This window comes from Bombus vancouverensis, chromosome 9, assembly GCF_051014615.1.
Source record: "Bombus vancouverensis nearcticus chromosome 9, iyBomVanc1_principal, whole genome shotgun sequence".
In the NCBI taxonomy this organism is placed as follows: Eukaryota; Metazoa; Arthropoda; class Insecta; order Hymenoptera; family Apidae; genus Bombus; species Bombus vancouverensis.
In genome coordinates, this window is record NC_134919.1 from 17,209,757 (window position 1) to 17,224,430 (window position 14,674).

A 14,674-nucleotide genomic window follows, 5' to 3' on the forward strand; every position below is an offset into this window, starting at 1 on the left:
GAATCTCTCGATAGTTCTATCGCTGAGACAGACTTGGCCTAAATTCGGTTTCAGCCAACTTTATGCAAACAGCGCACATCTCTAATGGTGGCGACCGCAGTTGGCGAGCTGCGATTCTGCAAACTGCAAACAATCGCGAGCGACAGATCTATTCGAGGGATAACTCGTACGAGGTGGTGCGCGTTTACTGTTTACGCGACCAGCATGTTCGGGTACCTACTTACTATCCTGGGACGCGCGTCGTATCTCAACGGACTAGTGGAATCGATGTAAACTTTTCTCTGGAAGTAGCCACCGCGAACAGATTAATCGTTCGCGACAAGGTAGCTAGCTCTCCTCGTCGTTTCGAGAACATAATCACCAGCCACGTATCCAGGCAACGCGACATTTACGGCTTAAGGTAAACCCCGCGATTTCCAACGTATACAGCTTTCCAAGATCTGTATCATATCGCTGTAACATCTAGTACTCCAATGGTCTGATAGGTCGTCGAAGGAAAGGATCGCCTTCGAACAAGAAGAAAATTAACATTTAACAGAGATTCTCTGCTATAGCTACCGTACGTAATTTCGTTATTTCTCCGTACTCTTTTCAATTATACGCAGTGTACAATATTTATACCGTCGACGAAACAAATTAACAATGTGCACACACATGTACATTCTACGTTGGTGCGTCTATGAAATGCAAAAGAATTATCGCTATCGTTCCCATGGGCGTTTTCATTTTATCATTTGGAAAGCATCGTTAGCGTTGATTTTTGCGGATGACGTGTCGCTCTTCTAGGGAGCCGACGCGACGCGACGATGCGTATCTTCGTGTACTTTTTATTCCTCTTGGTTAAAACGATCGCAGAGCGTATCGAAAACTTGTAAAATCGCAGAAGTAACGGGGAAAATAATGGTGAATGATAAAGCGTATAAAAAGTTGGAAGAACGACAAGGGTTAAACGAGCCACGCGTGACTCATGGAAGCTTCAGCAGAAAGCCGATTGAGCGAGTTGTTCGTCCCGATACGTCCAGGAGTTGTGTAGACCGCCGCTAGTCGTCAACTCCGACGGAGGAATCTAATTTTACAACGACCTATATTTAGCTGAAATTTATTCCAGCAACGGCGTGCACCGGGTCACCGGACTTCTATTTTACCAATGCGATATCTCCACCGTCGGCCTAACTCGAGGGCGAGCACGCTTTTCTTACCGTTACTTTTGTCGACTATGTACATACTACTTTTATTTTTGCTATACACTTCGATGCGGGTAGTCGTTACGTACACCATAAAGGTAGAGTCTCTAGCAATTTTACTTGAAATAAAAGAACGCATGGAAAACTTGGAATCGTGATTTTCGTAAATCTGACAATTTGTCGAATCGTTTATCAACGACAAGTTAGAAATCGCCTTTCGGACATTGTAACGTACCCAGGAAACTGAAGGATCCCAATATGTAACAACGTAGGCGCCTATAACACGTAATCGTAGGCTCGTTGTTGCCAGTCGTCGGACAATAGAATCAAGCGTCGCGACTTCCTGGGTTAAATGCATTCTTGCAGAGACGATTACCGTTGTCAATAAGACCTGGACCTTTTAATTTACCGTTAAGTCGAACTGGGTGACTAATCGTTAGAGTATATCGAGTCACCGGCCTCTGAAAGTCAAGTGTCTTGTCATCGTTCTCGCGATGAAATTCACGTATGAATTCGTTCGCTTCGTCGCTGCTCCGATCAATTTTCGATTAATGTTAATTCGCTCGATCGAATGAAAAATACCGGATACGTGCTATACCTGCTGGCATATAAATTACAGTACTTGTCTTCGTCTTTTCAAAGAAAATCTTTAGAAGCGAGCTACTCCTTCGAACAGACGAAAATATTACGTAATTTGCATAAGTTGTTCGTCAAGTTATTCGTGGGAAGTACCGTAGGCAATACAGACAGTTAGGCAAGAATAACACAATTTTCGACGTAATATCGATCTACTGGCTGGTGCTTTGATAAATCTCGACAACTTACCGAATTTCTCGGTACCGAACAATTAAACTCTGCGAACTCGTTGATGCGAAACGAATGAACAAATACATTCCACGAACAACTTCGAGCGAATAAAAGATTGTTTTCCTCGTACGAAAATTTCGTCAAACGAGTAAACGAATGAGTCATCTTTAATCGGATTTATTCGAAGAGAAAGGTGTATTTCCTCTTTAGGAAATGCGTCCTCGTTAAAAAGAATCTTTAGAGGAAAGAACTGGACGACGCGTCACGGTTTCTACGATCAAATTCTATTTAATTAACGTAGCTCGCAAGTGATTCCTTCGAGTCAAACTCGAATCGTTCTAAAACTGTTTCGCTCGTTAAAGAATATTCGAGAAAGATATCGCGATAGATTCAACGCTTCGAGATCGATTCGATTTGAAATTGATATAACGAAAATCACTGCTAACGATCTAGAGACCGAAGAGGAGAGAAAATTCGCTTCTATGCAGCTTGCACTAAGAACAAATTTCCCGGTGTCAATTAATCACGCAAATTAGTTATCGCACATTTTCGGCAATGACCAATCGCCATGGAATTTGATGATTTCGGTTAAGATCCGAATCGTCGATCGAAATAATCTGTCTGTCGTGTAAAACTTTGCGAGTTTTCTTCCCGTTAATCCGTTTCTTGCGTTACGGTTACGCTATTCGGCTTTTTCCCCTAGATACAAGTTATAACGAAGTACAAAGGCCTCGATTGTTTTTCGAGCGACCGTTCTTTTCGACGCATCTAAGAGGTCGCGCGAACGTCAAGTGCGTTTATTAGCCGCGCGATACAACTTTTACGAGCGTTACCTAAAAACGTAAAGTCTCGTGGACTCGCACAATGCAATGCCTTGTTCCCGGAGCAATCTCTTTTCACGAACATGGACTTTTCTGCCACTTGAGAATCATTTCGAGCTTTTTCATACCGTTTTTTCGGAACGTGCAAACAGCCATCGACGATGGATCGGCTAGCCCTCTACGTATTAGCGGAAAGTTGTTCAACGTTACAGCTGCCTACGATACGCTGGTACGTCGAAAATAAATAGACACGTGCAATTATCTTAAACACCACTTCGATAGAAACCAACGCTAATTCTGTCAAAAGGACAGATGCGTGTTTTTCAGAATTGCGAAAACGAGATTTGCTCCGAGTCAGAATCTCTCGAAGCTTTTACGGTTTGGATCGTCGCTATTCGCAACACCGTTACACGTAGCACCGATTCGCTTGACATTGCTTCTTCTAACGCTATTCCAGACTTCCAGGAAAGAGCCGAGTTCAGAAGGAAAACGAAGGAAGGAAAGGAATTCTTTCCCGGAAGCCTCGAACGGCGTTAGAAGAACGGCAGCGTTAAATGTATCGGCGCTAAGTGTACGTTGCGTAATTTATTTCGCTAACTGCCTGTGCAGCTTTCGGTGTAAAAAATAAAATTCTCGAATTTTCGACTTCTTTTCCCTCGTTCGTGCTACCAGCGTGTACCGATATATATGCATACACAGTTATCGATCCTCGCAGCAGGGAAGGCATCGTTTTCTCGAGCATTCGTTAAGGATACTGTTGTTTCGTGACTAATAAATTCCTTACTCATCGTGGCTGCGCTACGTGCAAGATACGATGAAATTCTACAAGAAGAAAGAAACGAAACCGCCGTAAGTACACGCATCCGCAAATAATTGCGAGCATGGGCTGGTCAACGATGAATCAGAAAACATCCGGTTTCCTTCGTGTATACTCGAATCGCTTCAACCTTATATTCCGTTCTCTTCTACAAACGACAAATGCAATAAGGAAGTAGCCGCTGCGGATTACAATCGCCGCATCTCCACGTTTTATCGTATTCAGCGAGCATACGCAAACTTCCCGCAAACGTTAATTTCGTGTAGCCCAAACGTATTCCTAATCGTGCGATGTAGACGAGCGACGTGTCGACTGTAAAAGTTTTTGCAAATATCGTTAACGTATGATGGCTGAAAATGAAATCGTGGCAGCCCATATTCCTAGAAGGTTTATTTTCCACGTAGCAACGTTATTTCACCACGAGAGTATTTAACCGTCGAGCAGGAAAAGAGAGTTGTAGCGAAAGATTACAGCTGCTATTCATTGTTTTGCTATTCTCCGGCCCCGTAAGGTATTCCTGCGAAGGGTGACTTAAACGAATTTATGCTCGAGCCTGAAAAGACCGCTCCCACGCTGTGACAACTTCACGGCCCGTTTTCATCCGCTGCGCCGTGTAAATATTTGTTACGCTGAACGCGATGCGAACCACGAGGAAAGAATGGGTCAACGAAATAACGTATAGCCATTGAATACGTCGCTACATGTATAGGCTAGAAAAGAGGAATAGGAGCGAAGGAGAGCGAACGTTAGAAGAAACGAACGAAAAGAGCGCGTGCGGTATAGCAACGGAAAGAGAAACGGCTAAAATGCAAAGAGCGAAAGAAGTTTGTGATAAAAAAGAGAAAGAGAAAGAGGAAAGAAAGGGAGACGACATCGAGAGCGAGATAGAACAAAGGGCGTAGTCGCACCCTCCATTCACGACAGTCGGTTCATCCACGGGCGTCCGTTCGAAAAAAGAATAAACAATAGATACAAGATTAATATTAAACGCTGGACATTACAACGACGAAGAAATATAGGATTGTCAATACTTGACGCGAAACCAACATTTAATAATTTTACTTATGTCCTTCGATACCTCCCAAACATCTTGTTGCTCTTTGTTGATTTCAAGAATTGTTTGAAAGCTAATTTGTAAATATTAATCTCACCAAATATCCTAATTTACGAAAGCGAACGTTTTATTCGTACGACGAGTAACAAGCGAAGATAGACAAAGTAATTGTTATTCGTGAATGACGAATAACGTTATTCATTCGCAAAATTAATTCGTCTTTGTCGCTTTAGGAATACCGATACAACGAGGACTCAGGAACAAATATGCGAATAATTAACAACAGATGGCAAGTTTTAAATAACGAATAATAGCGAGATTCGCGGATAAAACTACTCGAACGACGCCAATGAAAAATGTATTCGAACAACGCTCGACTTTCTACGTTACCAATAGCAACGAATTAATTTGTTCATTTTATCCTACGAGAAACGATGTATGTAATTATTGCTGGAACATCTGCGCGCGATACTCCGCGACGATCTATGGCATGTGGCATATGTGTATTATCAACGCAAGCGTCGAGCGCGTATATCGCAGCGGCGCCGTTACGCGATTGGCGCAGACGATGGATGTTGCCCGTGTGATTCGGGTTTAAGGCTGCTTCGGACACAGCCGCGGCGAACCTACCGAGGAAACCCGACCGTAAGACAAAAAAGAAAAGGAAAAAGATTTCGAAACGTTTAAAAACTTATACACACATTCGGAAGCTAGAAAATGTAACAGTTTTTATCCTCCAATTGGGAAATATTTTATCGCATAGTTCGAGTTTTGAAAAAGAACCGACATCTGTTTGCCACGTAGATCAATAATAGAAGAAATTGAATTCCAGTAGACTGTAATTTCGTAATAAAATACAAACTAACGATCAAACCGTCGAACAAAGGAAAACTCTGTCAACTATTCGGACGATACTCTACGTAGGTACGTATGTACGTACATAATACGATATATTCGAAAATGGAAACGAGTACTAGAGTACTCCGATAAGATACTCGATACACGAATCGTCAGTGGCATATTAATCTACGTACGAACGAATATCGAGTAGTAACGCGGCCAAGTAGAAATTTGCCAAAAGAAAAAAGAAAAGGTTAAAATCTAACAGGCGGTAGAGAAATGTAGAGGAAGCGATAGTAAAGAAGAGAGTTCCTCGGAATTTCCATAAAACGGCAGAACAATTTTTCAAAGTGAATGAAAATTTCTAGTGGCGGAAAAAGTCGGGATTCGGCTTGTTCGGTTTTAGCAGTGACGAACGAGTAGCGACCAAGTTTCGCATTGGAAGCTTGCAAACTGATTTCCATAGAAATTCGATTTCACCATAGGCAATGGCACGCGCTATCTGCAAACTTTAAATTCGCAACTGAAAATCTGCTTTTTTTCGCGAGAACAAACGAAACGCGCGTATGTACAAACGTTAAAACCACGAAAATTAAAAATACACATATACGAGTCGGTACGTCCAACCAAAAACGCTTTTGTCATCGCGACGTTTTCCTGTCTGACTAATCCTTGGTACTTTATCTCAGAATGACTAATAAGAAGTTTCATCGTTAATTGAGACGCACAGCTGCGCCAAACGAATCGTCTTTCTTCTTTGGATAAAATAAACCCTAAGAATAATTACCACCGGTAATTAGCATAAACCTTGTGTTTCCGGGCAAACGAATCGCAACAGGGCTGCAAGGTTCGTCGAAATTGCCCGATCTACCTAAACGCAGATTTCGTTTTTCTAACGAAGCGTCGAACGCGCGCGACTGCAAAAAAATATCTGTCGCAAAATCACTCGATACACGTGGACAGTTCGTTAGAGAAATAACTAGAGACACTCGCGTATTCGAGAATCAACAAGGCATTTTTTCTTATCGTATAGAGGCAAGGTGATCGATTTTTCTCGAGTTTTTGTAGCTGGCAGAGTCTATCGATGGGTGGAGTTGGCTCGCCACATGTGTTACTAATTACGCCAGACTGGCCGTTTCGCACGGATCCGATATAGAGATCCAGAGCTATTCTTCGATTCTCCGTTCGCCACCGAGTCACGCATCGCTGTATCTCGATCTTGCGCACGATTTATCGATCGTCAAACGGCGAGACGACACGCTTCTGGAATCTTGGAAACCGATCACGAAGTCAACGTTGCATTGCAACGCGACAGAAATCTTTCACCGGTTATATAACGCGCTAAAACGATGTTTACGCAGGATTTTGCCTCTTATCGTTTCCTATGTGAAAGCAATACCTACGAATCGAGCGTAATCCACTATTCGAAGTAAACGAATAACGGGCAATATTTTTCATCGGCGTATCTATTATCGTTTATTCGAGGGCAAATTTTTAAGCGCGTAAATTACCGCCAGTGGCGGTAGTACGAGCGTGAAAGTGTCGCGCAAACTATACGAATTACACTCGCTGAAGGAAATTGTATCAAGCTTTCAGGGTCGACCGTAATTACGAGGGAACTTTGTTTCATTAGAAGCGGCTCGATCCCACATTCACCGTAATTGTACGTCGCCTGAACCATTTTCGTTTTTAATTTCAACGACGAATATTTTGTATACCGCTCACGAGAAAACGAACAAATAGGAATGTGTAATAGGAACGGAAAAGCAAAATCTAATATCGATAAATAATACGGTTCTTCTATGTATCTTGGTCACGTGCGAATGCACACGAACTCGACGACAACGTATTTAAACAAGTTCGATCGAGCAAGTTTCTTAATAAAATGCTAGTTATCAGTGACGTTAGAAACGATAGAACGGAACAAACTTTACAGCTGTTTACCCGTTCAGCTGGATGTTCAATTACGATCAAGCGTATTTGACGCGAGATATCGATTTACAAGAAAATAGGCACGTTCGAACGAAAGAGCAGCGACCTAAAGTCGTTTTCTTTGCCGTTTTTCCCCTGGAGACTTTCCCCAACGCCACGCTCGCTCGTCAGGCTCAAAGTGGACGGAACAAAACGAAATGACGCGACGACACACACGTGCCCTCTCTTGATTAGCGTCTAGACGCGTTGCTTGCGTACAGACCAACGTAACCTACATACACTGTCACCCGTCAGTTTAGTATCCGGACACTTTGCTCGATTTTTAGTACGTAATAGGACGCAAACACCGGGTTCGAACGCAAAAATTAACGACAAATCGGTCGTCTGTAATGACGATTTTATTCGACATGGTGATTTTTCGAGCGCGACAGGTTAACGTATTTGAAGATGATACTAACCGAGGATATGTTTCGAACGCGAGTTACTCGTTGACCAAACGCGTACGCACATGCTTATACAGAGGGCACAAGTGCGTGTGTCACATCTTGACACACAGCCGAAGCATTCTGTATACGCGCCGGCGCTTCCTGCAGTTAACGACCTCGATTGCATATAAATGCCTGGCTTAATGGTTTCGAAGTAAGGCCGAAGGCCTCCACTGATAAAATCCACTCTCTCCTAGCGGGATTCACGACGCCCATTAAGCCTCTTTCACACGAATATCTATCGGACGATGTCTATGGTTCGCGTGGTCATGCATTTATCGCGTTATATTATATTATCGTAACGATCGCATCCAAAATAACTAACTTGTCGCTGTATATCGCTACATTGGTCAATCGTGGAGAAAAGCAGCGGTTGAATTGCATCGATCCGTAATCTTTACGTTCCCGTCTATGACTTTCGTCGACGATCTTCGTAATCGTGTCTTGTTCACATCGGTACACGGTGTCGACGAGTTATTAATACGAGGTTGCTATGAAATCCGACAGTCGGAGATTAGTCGGTTGTAAAATACTCGATAAATACAATTGGTTGGAAGATAGTAGGAAACGAAGGAAAGAAATAGTTACGCAGGAAGGAGGGTTGTGACGACGCAGGCGCTACGTCTGAAAGCTCGCAGTCGATATACGCGACTTTTGGACTGACTGGCTCTTAGTCATCTCGGCACACATTCGCAAACTGGCTCTGTTCGTGACACACGCACGAAGTAATGCCACGTACACGCGTTCGAGACCGTGCAAAGAAAAGAGTTAAGCGTGAGCTTAGACACGCTACCAGGGTTAAATATATTTTCCGTAATCGCGTTCAAACTTTCTTATACAGCGTGCACCATCAAACTCGCCTTCAAGCGTTATTCGCTTTGTCGTTCGTCGTGTAAAATGCTATACGCGTTAAATAAGCCTCTACTACCTACGATCGACGCTTCGATGCGTTAAAATACCATCGATTCCTTGATACCGCTATACGCGCACTAATCGGTGTTTAAATATTCGTGCGAGTCGTTTCACTGAGACACGAACAAGATGGAAGCGTGAGAGAAGTATGGCTCAAACTGCAGATCGGGTGTCCTTGAACGGGCAACATTCGTGGCCCTTAATTTAGTATTCCGTGTGTTCGACTTCCTACGTTTCCCCCCGAAACTTCAACCCTCGCTTTTAGCATTAACAGATCTCGTGTGAAAAAGGAGAAAGAAAATGCAAAGCGTCAGCCACAATCGCACGCAAGTGGGACAGCGCCGTTCTGTATTTTTAAAGCAGTTAGAAATGGAAGAAAGTGTCACAATGTGCGTGTACATGCATCGCATAATTAATTCTTCGCGTATGCATTTTTACGATCTCATCCAACGTTTCGCATAACGACGTTCTCCTCTTTTTTTCGTAAACGGAATCCTATACTTTTTGGGTGTAGTCTGATCGACGTAACTTTTTATCGAGATACTTACTACTTAACGTGTCGATAATATTAATTTACGTTGTAACCAAAAGTGTGCAGTTCCCTTTAAACGCGCGCTACCTAAGGAATTTATTAGAAAAGGCGTACGCGAGGCGAACAAGTACCACGTACTACGCTAAGGTAGTGGTATCGATTACGAGGTACGGTAAACACGGATCAAAGCTTCTAATTGCGAATTAATACAACCAACAAACAACGCACTCGTTTCAAGTTCTAATTTCCCGACTATTCGAATTAACACGCGCGTACTTCCAAGAACCCGAATAAAATTAAACTACTAGCAAAATTTTTCAAACATCACGTTCGAAACATCGTATTACGTACGACGCGAAGATTTATCTTATTCTAATACAAAGGCTACAGTCACGTATAGTGAATCATAAAAATATATGTACTTTGTAAAACGAACGGTGTCGGATTCGATTAATTTTTTAAGCTTTTCTATTTAGTCGTTGTAAAGTAAAAGTTGCTGTTCGACGAAATAATCGTTCGTCGAATTAACAAAGGAACAGGTAACAGAAGCTGGGCTTTCGAGGTGTATCGCCAAACTTGTTAAAAATTCATCGGACGATGCGACGAATAATTAATCCCTATATTCCATGTCCCCTCTTGAGCTATACGTCAGCACCCACGCTATTGTCTTTATCTTTGCACGAGATCTTTGTTATTCGATTTGATCCAAAATAGTCGATGGATCGTCAATAGCGACGCAAAGTATGCGTTACCGTACGACGATCTAGACATCCATTTCGTTCGAAGATCGTGTCGGAATAAAGTCCTGTCGTAAGACCGTGAAGCAAAGCAACCGTTATCGATCTTAATTCGCTCAACTTTTCCCAAGTATTTCGATTATACGAAAAATGATTAATCACGGTAATAAACGACGAATAGAACGTTAATACGAAAGTGAATATAAGCAAATGAAATTTGCAACTTTCTAGATAAAAGATACGTCCCACGCGTAAAATAACGAGCTACGACTTTACCCCGTAGAGAAGACGCAGCGATGAAAACGGGTACGATTAACCCGTAACTATTAAGACAAGGCGATGGTATCTATGAAAAGACAGCGATATTTTCTTTCGTGTAATTCTCGTTTCGTTTAATTGGGAAAATACTCGACGGGGTGCGACGACGACTCCGTCTCGTGGCGTACCATGCCATTTACGCGAGAAAATGACCATCCACGAACCACTTACGAGTTAATCGTACAAGTAATGGAAAATTGTGTTCAGTCAACTCACCACTTTGTCGTCCGCGTAAATGACGGAAGATCGCGGTGCCCCAGTAGCCATCACAGTGAACAGCACCATCAAAGTCGTTCGAAGCAGTATCATCTTGTAACCGCGAATCTTTTCGTCGCAACAGGACCAACCAACACCAACTTTTATTCTCACTTGCACCAATCAACCAACAACAAGAAGTACATTCCCTCCGGGCAAAAAGAAACGCGATTTGACGATATACAGCAACTTTCAAATAACGGAACTTCACCACCGAGTTAAACCCGCACACGCGTTACGATTCTAGAAAATTATCGAAACGAATAAATATAAATCGATGTAAGAATATCGCAGGTGGCATTCGTGTTCGTGTACGTGGCACGAGGTTTTCGCTACGCGAGGTATCAGAAAATCAGTTTGCAGACGAGGGAGGAAAGGTAACGCCTCAAGAAGTTGACGAGAGAGCACCGATGGACATGTTCGAAGCGACCTTCCTAGGAGAACAACGATTTGCTCGATGCCACTCGATAGATATACGTATGTACACTTTTTTTCTCCTCTCGCTTGCACGATTTCCCACTCCCAGTTGGTTCGTAACGTGTCACACTCTTCTTCCGTTCTCGCTTCCTTCGCGCAAATCTGCCTACTTTCGTCAACTTGGCGTTTCTTCGCCGACGCCGACGCCGATGACGACGGATTTCCAGTTCGTTCTTTCCTCCGTGTTCGGACTTTCCAACTACTACCACGTCCATCCGCCGACCTACGACATTTTACACATCCTGTAATACTTGTTACTTCGACGAATATCCGATCGACCCTATCGAAATACGTATAACTGGCAACTTTCTAGCTCGCAACGTTCGATATTTCTTACGCGTTTTAAAGCATCGAACGATATTTCATTCCGGATGCTTGTTCCACGTAACGAGGAAAGTCAGAGCCATTGGTCGAGGATTTACGTTTTTGTGGTTTGCAGATGATTCGTCGCGTTTCGAGAGAAACACGGAAGGAAATTTCGTATCACTGCCTACATACTCATAACCGTTTTCGTTGTTCCGATCGCCACCGGTTAAATAATTTCCTTCCTAGATAATAAGGTTCGTTAACTTAAGGTTTAAGAGTCAAGTGTTCGTCGTCTTCGAACTATACGTACAAGTCACGCTTGCCTTCTATCTCGCCAAAGAGAAAATACTCGAGAGACCGATTTATTTCGCTAAAAATTCCGTCAAAGACGATCCGCGCTTACGTTTAAATTCGTTCGTGGACAAATTTTATTGCTGCGATGTTATCGTTGCAAAGATCAGACTCTAGCAGTCCATGTACCATCAAGCTCGCCATCAAGAGGACGTAGATATACATCGAAAATGTAATTCTCAAAAGTCCTCGCTAACCATCCCCTTTCTACGAATCCTTTCCTTCTACGACCTGGCTTCCGCTATCTTGATATCTATGCAAGGGCCTGCTACTTGGGCAGACGCCTTTACGTTGCTCTTCACACGCTACGGAAACAAAGATTCGGATCTCGAGCTTCTTCTTTCGAAGATACAAAATTTCTAATTAAGAATACCAAGAAATATTAGCTGCTCTCTGTCTTATTCGTAGTCGGATCCATTCCAGAAAATAAAACGTCTGTGTTTCTCGGTATTACGACGTAATAGGCAAACCATTCGATCCAACGTCCGTGTATTACAGTCGATCTCGCGGTATTTTCATGGTCGTAGTGAAAATACACGAACCCCTTATTCGAACGATAATACGACGAACGCGAAGCGTGAAATCAAAACACAAGTTCTAATTAGTCGATCGAGAAACATGGCGTAGCACGCGATCGATGAGCTCTGAAAACGCGCGAGGGTGAATTGCCATAAATATGATAAAAAAAAAAAAAAATCGGCGCGAGTCGTGGAGAAACAACGGAAATGAATGGAAGATAAGTTGAGCCAAAGGAATACGAATCGTTATCGTACGGGAATGTGTTAACGCGTTAACGCAGGCTGACCTCGTTTTTCATATCGGTATATCGATAATTAAGCTAATTTTTGAAGTATCGTACATCGTGTCGGTGTCAAAGCGAAAAGTTATCGATAGAGAGGTGTTTCTAGTTTCGATCTCTACGTCGACCAGATGGTACATAGATCGGAAACTCGATATTACGGAGAGTAACGGAAAAAGACACGGGACCATAGATAACGCGCGAAAGATGCGCGAGCGTAACAAGTATCGATACTCACTTTTCAAATCGGCGATCGGTAAGACAGTTGAAATATCATAAAAGAAGCGTAGAACATTTCTGGTTCGATGCAACGTATAGTTTGTGCGTTTCCACGATGTATCATGATTGTGGTTTGTGTAATGCCAAGATGGTTCAAGGTCGATCAAAGAATTCCTCGCACGTTCAAATTTCCGGTATATTCGCGGTGTACCTTCTTTCCTTTTCCTCCCTTTATCCTTCCTCTTTGTTCCGTACAAACTTCTCGTCTCCTTATTGCAACGTGATTCGTCGGAATGTTATCCTAGCTGATCCTCGGTTATCTGTCTTTCGGCTGTTTCCTTCCACCGGTCTATTCGAATTTCTTCCGCGATCTGCAATGGTTCAGCGTTCGATGCTTTTGGCAACGTCCCTAGAAAAGAGAAAGCACGTTGCACAAACGACTTCGCTCGACGTTTTGGAAACGCGTCGCATCGCATCGTGTCATCGAACGTACGAGGCCATTCACGCGTTTCCATCGTCGCGGCAAAACATACAAAGAGATAAGAATATAGGAGACACGGTTAGAGACTAGACACTTACAAAGTTTATTCGTTAATGACATTAATGATAGGAGAAGGAAGTCGATCAAAATGATCGATTGATCCTCGGAGTGTATCTATGACCGCCTAGACTCGATGGCTCGAACAAACATGGCTCGCGTTACGATCTTCAAAATTTCCACTTATATTTATGTTAGTTAGAAAATAGTCGAATTGTTATATATGTATGTATTTCTGATTCTTAATATCGATGGAAGAAAAAGAAACGTGGAAAAATGTACAAAAAAGGTCGTATTGAAAAGCAGTGAAAATAATGAAACGAGAGATTGTTAGTTAGGCGGTATGCGGTTAGACGTTAATAAAATATTTGCACGATTCGAAACGTTAAAACGTTAGATTTCGCTGCTACAACGAAAAAAAAGTTTCGCTGTATTTTTCTCTGGATAAATACCGTATGTTTTTAGTTTTTGGAAATACTGCACTCGTACTATTTTTCTATCGACCCTTTCGAGTACTTTGTACTTACGTTACTCTTTTCTGTTCCCTTTTTTCGTTTTGCAAATATTAAATCAGTGCCTGTTATTTGCATTCTATCAGAGAAAGATTCCTTAGTTCACCGCAACGTTGCAGTTTCGTGGAAAATCTAAACGAAACGAATAAAGAAGTTAAATATTTGCGACGATGACCAAAATATTCAAAGGTTACGCTACTCGAATGGATCGCGCGAGGAATTATCTTTTCGTATGAAGAGATTCTTTGTTTCAGCAATGTTGCTTGAAAAGCCGATAAGAGGTAACGATACAACCGGAGAAAATTATGATAAAACGTCATAGCGTAACTGCTATGATGAATGGATCGGGCATGCTCTCAATTTCTCCCGGGACATTGTACCAAGTGATACGTAAATCGATTTATTTTCATTTAATCGAACCACCGACAATTTCCTAATTTATCGTTTATCGTACAATTCAATTTGATATTCCTTATTTCGTCTCTGCTTCGCGTTCTCTGTATAATTACAGAGTTAAATGTTATTTCGCGTTTACGGGTTTCTAGTACACAAAGGTAGAACACGTGATTAACTATTTTTTTAGTAACTAAGTGTTCGGAATGTAAGAACTCGATAACAAAAGGTCTCGTGCCATTCGTCCGCGCCAATTTTCAGTTTACCTGCAATTTGTCATCGACTTCGCTTCCTTCTGATACCGTAGTATACATTGAGAAGCGAAGAAATATTTACACGTATAATAGAAAATAGTATTATATTATATTACAGTCTGGATAATTAA

The 14,674-nt window shown here is 42.3% G+C and overlaps 1 protein-coding gene across 8 annotated transcripts in view; it reads right to left on the reverse strand.

Annotated features, from left to right (window-relative positions):
* Mmp2 (Matrix metalloproteinase 2) overlaps positions 1-14,674 on the reverse strand; it is a 108,205-nt gene that overhangs the window by 91,987 nt on the left and 1,544 nt on the right. For 5 of the 8 annotated variants that reach the window (XM_076621786.1, XM_076621784.1, XM_076621783.1 and 2 more), the window contains exons 2-4: positions 13,912-14,028; positions 12,866-13,255; positions 10,656-11,394 (exon numbers count right to left, since the gene is read on the reverse strand). In XM_076621786.1, coding sequence (XP_076477901.1) covers positions 10,656-10,748 — 93 coding nt within the window. In that variant the 5' untranslated portion in view covers positions 10,749-11,394; positions 12,866-13,255; positions 13,912-14,028. Of the gene's footprint in view, positions 1-10,655; positions 11,395-12,865; positions 13,256-13,425; positions 13,553-13,911; positions 14,029-14,555; positions 14,574-14,674 lie in introns of those variants that run through there. The other 3 variants (XM_076621789.1, XM_076621787.1, XM_033338075.2) reach the window with 3 other exon arrangements.